General features: G+C 40.3%; 1 protein-coding gene across 2 annotated transcripts in view; it reads right to left on the bottom strand.

Annotated features, from left to right (window-relative positions):
- Positions 1-1,417: 1,417 nt before the first annotated feature.
- Positions 1,418-10,471, bottom strand: part of pde4d (phosphodiesterase 4D, cAMP-specific) — a 1,329,084-nt gene continuing 1,320,030 nt past the window's right edge. For both annotated transcript variants that reach the window (XM_072571159.1, XM_072571169.1), the window contains 4 exons: positions 6,761-6,915; positions 5,970-6,092; positions 5,541-5,723; positions 1,418-3,899 (listed from right to left, as the gene is read on the bottom strand). In XM_072571159.1, the coding sequence (XP_072427260.1) occupies positions 3,477-3,899; positions 5,541-5,723; positions 5,970-6,092; positions 6,761-6,915 (884 nt within the window). In that variant the 3' untranslated portion in view covers positions 1,418-3,476. The remainder of the gene's footprint in view (positions 3,900-5,540; positions 5,724-5,969; positions 6,093-6,760; positions 6,916-10,471) is intronic.

Genomic DNA, 10,471 nt, shown 5'->3' with positions numbered 1-10,471 from the left:
TCCCCTTCCAAGAATCCTTCCTCCTCACTGGGTTATGTCTTTGCTGTGAAACGTGAACTATTTTCTCAGATGTTTGCCATTGTTCCTCAAATGTTTTTGCTGCTAAATTCCTTCCCCAGTCCACTCTAGCCTGCACTCAATGCATTGTAACCACGTTTAAGCTTTGCACAATTGTTTCCGGTCCCCAGTTCCTCCTTCTCAAACTGAATGCTAAAAACTGTGATGTTATGGTCACTGTTTTTGAGGGGATCTTTCACTCAGACCTCATTTATTAAACCTGCCTCTTTACAATCAAATAGCCTGATCCCCTTCGTTGTATTATTGTGCAAGGAGACTGGCCTGAATAAACACCATGAATTTCTCCTTATTACTTCATCTGCCAATCTGACTATCTCAGTCCATATTAAGATTAAAGTCACCCATGTGACTTAATGCAAAGAGCGACTGCTGTACCTGCAGGTCCGAGAAAACCCTTCCCGAAACGCCGACTCTCCTGGTCCTCGGATGCTGCCTGACTTGCTGTGCTTTTCCAGCAACACACTCTCGACTCTAACCTCCTTCATCTGCAGTCTTCACTTTGCCTAGTCTCTGCAGGTCTGGTTAGCGTGGTTTCGGTTACGCGTGGTTTACCATGGCCTGAATATATTACATGGAACATTCCAGAACCAGGGACCGGGGTTGCCAGGGAGGTAAATGTCCCATTTAAATGAATGAGTTTGCTATGATTCACGGTTTTGGGCTTCTGCGATAGGTCTTGGAATGTATCCCCCATGGGTAAAGGGGGGGGGGGGGGGAAACTACTGGACTACCTTTGTTGTATGTTTTCATTATCTCCTGAATTAATCTCTGTCCCATTGTATAGCTACTGTTGGGCGGCTGATAGACTATTCCTACCAGTGTCTGCTTTGCTTTTTATTTTTTCTATCTCCATCCATATGAATACTCTGTCTTCCAATTCAAGACTGTTTCTTTCCAACAGTACTTATCCCATGCTGTGCCAACAAAGCTCCTCTGCTACCCTTGCCTTCCTGCCTGTGTTTTCGAAAAGGCACAAATATTTAGTTCTCAGCTTTGATCTCCTTGTAACCAAGTCTTAATCTGTAATGTGATATAGAAATTAATTTTATAAGAGATGTATGGAAAACTACATTTCTTTGTTAGTTGATGTATTCATTGGAGGAGTAATAAATATTCAGTAATTTTTTGATATCAATTTAAACTGCATAATTAAACCACAAAATATGATAGATACTTAGAATCCTCAGTACTTTTCCTTGACCTGGCTATTGTGGGGAAGAAACTGACTTTCAGAGGGAAGGTTAATTGGTTCTTGTCCATTTTGTTTTATCCTATTTACAGCTACTTCACCTTCAATCTGCTTTATATGCAGTAATAAGCAAACTGGTATTGTTTGAAGTAGAATCAATTCATGCTTTTATTTTTTCATTGCATATAAAAACATTTTATGAAGTTTTCTCAGCATGACGTACAGTACTATATCATAGACCGTAAGAGACTAGGAAAACATTGAAATATTCTTGTTTTGCAACCTCAAGACAACTTGGTGCTCTAAAGACATATTTAAAACAAAATAAATTGTTCAGGAGTCTCCGTAGATAACATTTTTTTCTGTATAATCTCTTTATTACTATTTAATTCAATAAACCAAAAAAAAAGTCCAATTCCTTTGGGCCAGGGCTGCTGAAATCTACAGTTTGCGTGTCAAAAAGGAGGGCCTTTTTATTTTGGAAAGATTTTCCCCTTTCATCGAGCTGTCACTCAGCTCGTACACTTTAAAATGCAGCAGACAGTAAATTATTGGAGAAAGTTAAGGCACAGCCCTGGGGCCAAAGACCTGCAACCACTCCACATCGAGTGTCGATTTCCTCATAGTTCTCCTCAGCCAAGCTCTAGGCGATGTAATACTTTAGAAGACAAATTTACAGGAATAAGTATTTTCAGTCTTTCACCAGGAGTTTCCCATACAGTAACACCACCCATTAGGAATTATGTTATAAGAATCAATAATTTACAATAAACATTACAGTATGTACAGTTCAATAAATACATGGTTGTAAACAGAGACAAACAAGACTGGATTACAAGTAAGGTCATCTGGTGAGGAAAAAAAAAGTATGGCAACAAAATTAAATAATGCAGTAAAGTAACCTCATTCAATAGGTGTCTATAACAGCCCGACTTATTCAAGTTTTACAGTTTGTTCCATCCACATACACTCACCAAGATATCCATGTGGGGAGATGGGGAGCAGGAGAAGACAAAAAGCTTTATATTGATACAGTAACTTGCAAGCTAAAGTGTAGTAATGTGGAGACTCTGCACATTGCTGTACAGTAACCTACACAACTCTGCACAATATGGAAATGTTTACTGGAATCTTAAAGCCATTTAATGCAATATAATGTTTTGTTTTACAAGCAATGTGCAGCTCAAGAGGACATTTTGGCAAGAAAATGTGAGTGTTCTGAAATTCAGTGCATTTTATCCCCGACTTTTGAGACAGCCTATCAAGGTTGATTGTCTGCTTTCAAGATGTTTCCAGTAACTATAGCTGGGCAGCATTTCAATAATGTGTTACTTTGAGTGCAATGCATTTTAATACAATTGCTAAAGTAAAAGAAGAGTGTGAAACATGTAGCATCTGGTTGTGCGGCATTTGAGTTTTACCCCCAGACAATAACTGCCTGAAAAGGTATCAAAGTGATAAAATGGCAAGGTCTAAGATAGTAAGGAACTACTTGTACTCAGCATTACAGAACTGTACAGAGAACTTGCAAGTTACTTTTAATCTCTAATAACAAATGAAATCTCAAATCATTTTTAAATATAATACGTCCATAAATCTGTATTAATAAAAGTAAAATCTAAAAAAGTTCTCTGTATTACATATGATACAAAAAGAGGTCAGTACAACTTATAGCTGTACAGTTTTACAGTCAGGTTTCAAGGAAGACTTGAAATTATAAAACATCTCACGATTTCCATAAATGATGGATTTTCCTACCGGTGACAGATCCTCACTGATTCCAGACTCACACAATACTGTGTATTTCAAACTACATTTACTGAAACCAGTGTCTTTAGCTTGATCTCATGAATGGATTTCTATACTTTATTCTCACCTGTAAATGAAAAACCTCAAACTTCTACAGCTTTGAAAAAACAAAACCCACATTTGGTTTAATATTTTTGTCCCACCAAAGTAATCCATTCCTATTTCAGATTCATGAATCTGATAGTGCTAATGATCAACCAGTTTTGAAATGGATTCCTCATGCTTAAATAATGCTGTGGAGCTGAAATTCTGACATGTTATTCCTGAGTACAGAGTCATCTAGATGATTCTAGGCTTTGTCATACACAAAGTACTAGTAGATGAGGATGAAACTTGGCCTTGGCTGTAGCTACAGATGTGCTTGGAAGTTGCTTCCAAGATATCTTTCCCATCATCATTGTTATGTACCTGCAACCTTCTCATCTTCTTCCTCCTCTGTCTCCTGTTCCCTCGAGGTATCTGTTGGACCCTCTTCTTCATCTACTTGCTCATCCAATGGAATTTCTGTTGATTCAGAGTCCTGGGTACAAAGTGTCTTGGAATCACTACAGCTATTGTCATCCTCACCCTGGCTACCTCCACTGTCTTTTTCAGTATCTGATTCCCCATCTTCCTCTAGTGTTAACTCAAATTGAAACTTGTCCACTTGTCCTGGCCGTCCCTCCCCATCAGCATCGGGGGCAGGCGAAGGGCTCTGTGGGATTGTGCTCTGATACCATTCTCTATTGTCTTCCAGTGTATCCAACATGTCCTGTGCATCAGGATGGACCAGATCGGCCCATGTCTCCCATAAAGGATGGACAATGTAGTCAATGAAACCCACCTGTAAGAAATGAAAAGGTCAGTTAGATTTGCAGCTACAGCCGTGAATGATGGCAGTGCATGCTATTCGGCCCATTGAGTCTGCTCTGCTATTCAATTTCTCAATTCTCATTGCCTCCATTAAAAACTATCAATTATCGGAACTAGATAGCAGAAGTAGATTCAAGACTAGTTTTCAGATGGAAATTCAACAAATGTTTGAATGGAAAAGTAAGTGCGCAGCCTTGGGTGTCAGATATGGATTGGGTCTTGTAAATCGTTCTGCCAAACAGTTGTCACAAATACAGTGGGTCAAAGAAACAGAAGATCTTAAAAAGAATGACAAACACTTTGGATAAGCGGTTTAAATGTAAGTTAACTTATTCAACTATGTGCAAAACAGCGTCAAGGTTAGAAATGTAGGTCTTTTTAAGGTCAAGCAGAACAGCTCTAGCATTGACTAAGAGCAAATGGACCTTGCAAGTAAGAGCTGGGTTCTCTTTTAAGGGGTCTTGTTGGCAGTGATAGTGTCTCCACCTCTCAGCTAGATGACCTGCTCCAGAGCTCTGTAATAACATCCCTGAACAGGGTGATTAGAAAATATTAAGAAGAGCTGGCTTTTCACAGCTCCAGCTCCATTTTAATTTAATTTGCGCCTCTTTCGCTTTCCTCCCTTTTTGTAATCATCCAGCTGTCCTTGGAGGACACTATGTGTAATTCCTTAATGTGATGTGGTGGTGGTTTTATGATAAAAAAAACTTGGGTTCTTGCAGAGGGGTGTGGGCAGGTCAGAAGACTCCTTAACAGGCCTGTTGCTAGGTCTGGCTAAATTAGACACCATCTGGTATTGGCAGAGGATTGTGGAGGGGGTTAAAGTTCACAAAAGCCTGTCTTCCTTCCACCATTATGTCCACACATGACTATTCTTGGAGAAGGAACATACAGTGTTGCCCCTATTTTGAGTTAATCTCCTCTTTGTTCTCCTCCACTTGATCTTGGTACTTTTTTTCAGTTTTCATTTTCAACACACTGCCTCTGCTTTGCAACATTTGTAATTAGGTTAGATTAGATTAGATAATTTATAGTGTGGAAACAGGCCCTTCGGCCCAACAAGTCCACACCGCCCCGCCAAAGCGCAACCCACCCATACCCCTACATCGACCCCTTACCTAACACTACGGGCAATTTAGCATGGCCAATCCACCTGACCTGCACATCTTTGGACTGTGGGAGGAAACCGGAGCACCCGGAGGAAACCCACGCAGACACTGGGAGAATGTGCAAACTCCACACAGACAGTCACCTGAGGCGGGAATTGAACCCGGGTCTCTGGCGCTGTGAGGCAGCAGTGCTAACCACTGTGCCACCGTGCCGCCCACTGCTAACAGGCCATTTGTTTATTTAACGGTGGGTTTATTTATATTAAAAAATGAGCTGGGTTCTTCCCTGGGGAGAATTGGCCTCTAGACAGGGAAACGGTTCAGAAGGGAAAGGTGGAAACTAGTGTTTGTGCTAAACTATACACAAACAATAGAACTCTTGCAAATCTCTGAAAGATCTTTGGTGCCTAATTCAACACATGGGTAGTGGTCTGCAAACCAATAGCTCTGCTATTTGTAGTTCAGCTTTTGGGATTAAATTGGACGCTGCCTGCTGTACTTACCTGTGTTTTTTCAACAGAAGCATTGTGTTCATCACACATGGGACTGATTTCCATTCCCCTTTCCCTTTCTCGGTCTCCTTGGCGAAAGAACTCTTCCATTATTCTATCTGTCCACTGTCGGTATAGCTGCAAAGGTTTTGTTGGATTGCTTAAGTCTGCACAGTGTACCATGTTTTGCAGAACCTAGATTGTTAAATACAAAATAGTTTTCAATTCGTTTTCAAAATAGAATTACAGGTCAGTGGCACATAGGCAAACCTTGTACAATGTTCACAAACATTCAATTACAATAAACATGGTATATAAATAATTAAGAACATTTCGAATATTTTCTCCAAGTATAATCACTTTACATGAAGCATATAATAAAGAAGATGATGATTTTCATCTTTTTTAACTTCCTTTTTGAATTTAATGGACAGTTGATACCTGGATTCTGTCTGAGTAGTTATCCAAGAGGAGTACTCCAGAGCTTGTAACCTTTTTTGTTTCTACCATTGTTTTCAAGTCAGCCAGTAAATTCATATGTTTGGACATGTCTGTAGCAAGAACCTGAAACACAAGGTTTGAGCGCCTTTAGCAAATAATTTTAGGTTACAGAAATAAGACTTGTCAGCAGGGCATTGCAATTCATACAAAGCTCAGAAAAATAGCCACACTAAAATAGAACAATGATAAATAGCTCTCCAGGTGTGAGCAGTTTTTTCTCAACTTGTGACGTTTGGATCAGGTACAAAGACTCACAGTGAAAGAAACTGGTTCCAATTATCCACCTGGTCAAAAGATAGCCTACTTTCAGTCTTATGGTTCATTCATAAGCTGAACAATTCTGAATTTTATCAGTGAACACTTTGAGTTTGATAGTTAAATGATTTTGGGATTGCTTACTCCCTGATCTTTTGGAATAGTTTCATCTTTTCGCTGGGTCTTAGATGTTGCTTCCCATTATCATGGCAAGAGGAAGAACATAACATTTTGAGCTATTTTGCTCTACCTTTTGGTTGGAAATTGCAGCATCAATCCCTGTTAGGAAATTCACTGCAGACTGTCAGCAACATCACAACACTACACTACAATAATGATCAAGAAGGGAAGTCAGGGGTAAGCTTTTTTTTTAAATGTATGTTTTAAATGTAGCAAAACGTAATGAACCATTTGTGAATATTAGGAAAAAGAGTTGAGGTTTCAGTTCGACAGCAAGATTTAAAGCTTCAACTTACAATGTCTATGACCATTTTCCTAAGCAACTGTCTTTGCTTCTTAGTCAAATTCTGGAAAATATCACAGTTCTCTTCTTGCAATAGTTTAAAGCCAACAGCCAAATGATGGTTCTCCAGCACTGATGAATCATTGTACATCAAGGCAAGTTCTGAGTCTGAAAAGCACGTGAATGAATGGAGGTAAGGGAAGAAACAGAAAGAGAGAGATTGAAAGTTAATCAAATAACTCAATTCTCTTCACATTTCTCTACATCAAACTGATAATATAACATATGCCGACAATTTGAATAATCCCATATGCTTACAAAACTTTGTTGGCATTTTTGAATGTAAAGTATGTCCTGATATATGATCAGTATCCACATAACTACAGCATTAATTGGATGTATTTGAAACAGCCAGACGTTTGTTATGAGATGGGTTGTTTGAATCAGGTAATTTCCATCCAATTAACTGCACCCTCACCACCCCAATCCTATTTGAAGATCCTATTTGATCTCTATGATCAGAAAATAATCAGAGGTGATTCTAATAAATTAGGAGTAGCTCTACGTCTCTCAGGAGTCTGCAGTGGTATGAAACAAAACTGCATTTTTAATTCCATGTATACAAGAAAAATATGGTAATAATACCACAGGCTTCTTTTTAAGTAAAGAAAAATCACACTAGCTGTTCTGGATTTTGTGTATGTAAATAAATCCATGCACCATCTGCCTACTTAGCACCCCAGCATTCGAGTGTACTTGTTATCCTTGTGATCTCTTAGCTGTTGCCAATATGCTAATCTGTTCTGTTTTAATATTAGCACATAAATACGTCACCAGCAAACTTGTTTCCTTGTCACCTCCGGTCAACCACAGAATCAGCATACACTCAGATTTAATCAATGTTAATACATCAATACACTCAAATAAGCTAATGATATTAAACTCACAGCATTCTTCAGAACTCACTTAAAGCCCTCTTTTTCTGCAACATGTTAATAGGACTGTGTTCATTTGGCATAAGACTAAAATTGGGCTCTTGAAGACAGAAACAGGGGAATATATTACGGGGAACAAAGAAATGGCAGAAGAATTGAATTGGTACTTCAGATCTGTGTTCACTAGAGAAGACACAAGCAATCTCCCTGAGGTAACAGTGGCTGAAGGACCTGAACTTAAGGGAATTTATATTTGCCAGGAATTGGTGTTGGAGAGACTGTTAGGTCTGAAGGTTGATAAGTCCGCGGGGCCTGATGGTCTACATCCCAGGGTACTGAAGGAGGTGGCTCGAGAAATCATGGATGCATTGGTGATTATTTTCCATAGTTCAATAGATTCGGGATCAGTTCCTGCGGATTGGAGGGTGGCTAATATTGTACCACTTTTTAAGAAAGGTGAGAGAGAGAAAACAGGAAATTATAGACCAGTTAGTCTGACCTCAGTGGTGGGAAAGATGCTGGAGTCTATTATAAAGGATGAAATTACGACACATCTGGATAGTAATAACAGGATAGGTCAGAGTCAGCATGGATTTATGAAGGGGAAATCATGCTTGACTAATCTTCTGGAATTTTTTGAGGATGTAACTCTGAAGACGGACGAGGGAGATCCAGTAGATGTAGTGTACCTGGACTTTCAGAAAGCTTTTGATAAAGTCCCACATAGGAGGTTAGTGAGCAAAATTAGGGCGCGTGGTATTGGGGGAAAAGTAGGCAGTGACCAGTGGGGTAACGCAGGGATCAGTGCTGGGACTGCAGCTTTTTATAATATATGTTAATGATATAGAAGATGGTATTAGCAATAATATTAGCAAATTTGCTGATGATATTAAGCTGGGTGGCAGGGTGAAATGTGAGGAGGATGTTAGGAGATTACAGGGTGACCTGGACAAGTTAGGGGAGTGGTCAGATGCATGGCAGATGCAGTTTAATGTGGATAAATGTATGGTTATCCACTTTGGTGGCAAGAACAGGAAGGCAGATTACTACCTCAATGGAATCAATTTAGGTAAAGGGGCAGTACAGAGAGATCTGGGTGTTCTTGTACACCAGTCAATGAAGGTAAGCATGCAGGTCCAGCAGGTAGTGAAGAAGGCTAATAGCATGCTGGCCTTCATAACAAGAGGGATTGAGTATAGAAGCAAAGAGGTTCTTCTGCAGCTGTACAGGGCCCTGGTGAGACCACACCTGGAGTACTCTGTGCAGTTCTGGTCTCCAAATTTGAGGAAAGACATTCTGGCTATTGAGGGAGTGCAGCGTAGGTTCACGAGGTCAATTCCTCGAATGGCGGGATTACCTTACACCGAAAGACTGGAGCGACTGGGCTTGTATACCCTTGTGTTTAGAAGACTGAGAGGGGATCAGATTGAGACATATATGATTATTAAAGGATTGGACACTCTGGAGGCAGGAAACATGTTTCTGCTGATGGGTGAGTGCCAAACCAGAGGACACATCTTAAAAATACGGGGTAGACCATTTAGGACAGAGATGAGGAGAAACGTCTTCACCCAGAGAGTGGTGGCTGTGTGGAATGCTCTGCCCCAGAGGGCAGTGGAGGCCCAGTCTCTGGATTCATTTAAAAAAGAGTTGGATAGAGCTCTCAAGGATAGTGGAATCAAGGGTTATGGAGATAAGGCAGGAACAGGATACTGATTAAGGATGATCAGCCATGATCATATTGAATGGTGGTGCAGGCTCGAAGGGCAGAATGGCCTACTCCTGCACCTATTGTCTATTGTCTATTTATCTACGGTATGAAATCTTTAATTATTTGCCTCTAGAAAGTTAAAATGTTTAAAGCTTTGTTTGCATAACCAAAGGAAAATTGTGTTTTTTTAATAATTTAAAAATTGAGTGGAGTGGTGCCACATTTGGCGGAATCGCAGTAACAGATAACATAGGAGCCTGATGAAGGGCTTTTGCCCGAAACGTCGATTTTGCTGCTCGTTGGATGCTGCCTGAACTGCTGTGCTCTTCCAGCACCACTAATCCAGTATAGGAGCAGGAGTAGGCCATTTGAGCCTGCTCCACCATTCAATATGATCATGGCTGATCATTTAACTCAGTATCCTGTTCCTGCTTACCCTCTGAGCTCTTTAGCCCTTAGAACTATATCTAACTCCTTATTGAAAACATTTGATGTTTTGGCCTCAACTGCTTTCTGTGACAGATAATTCCTCAAGCTCTCTGGGTGAAGAAATTTCTCATTATCTCACCACATAGTTGCTTATCCTTTCTCCTTAGACTGTGACCCCTGGTTCTTGGCTCCTCGGTCTTACTGCCTTTGATGGTTTCACGAAATCAGTATCACAAATGGACCCTGAGTCCACAATGATTCCTGGCAGACTGCCTGCACAATCTTGCTGATGGAGGACAATACATATAACAGCATGCAGATTGATCAATACAGTGATCTTCTACAGGCATTCCCACCCGTCAAGATCTTTGGAATTTGTGTGACATTTAAAACTTATTTGTCATTATAGTTGTCAGGTCACCATTGTGAGCACAGCAATTTAAAAACAAAAGGTCTCATTGGGATGTCACCCTGCCACCTTCAAGGACCTACCTCTGTCAGTCACCAGCGGGAAGCTCACTCTGGCTCAAGAGGCAGATTTCTTACCACTAATTGACTACCAGTCACTGCTAGGTGGGTAGCCACTCTCGCTGTGCACCTCAGCTCTGGTAACAGACCCATCTAAAGCCTGTGAGTGACTGTGACGACT

The sequence above is a fragment of the Chiloscyllium punctatum genome, chromosome 1 (genome assembly GCF_047496795.1).
Source record: "Chiloscyllium punctatum isolate Juve2018m chromosome 1, sChiPun1.3, whole genome shotgun sequence".
NCBI classification, from domain to species: domain Eukaryota; kingdom Metazoa; phylum Chordata; class Chondrichthyes; order Orectolobiformes; family Hemiscylliidae; genus Chiloscyllium; species Chiloscyllium punctatum.
This window is presented reverse-complemented; position numbering and strand designations above follow the sequence as displayed.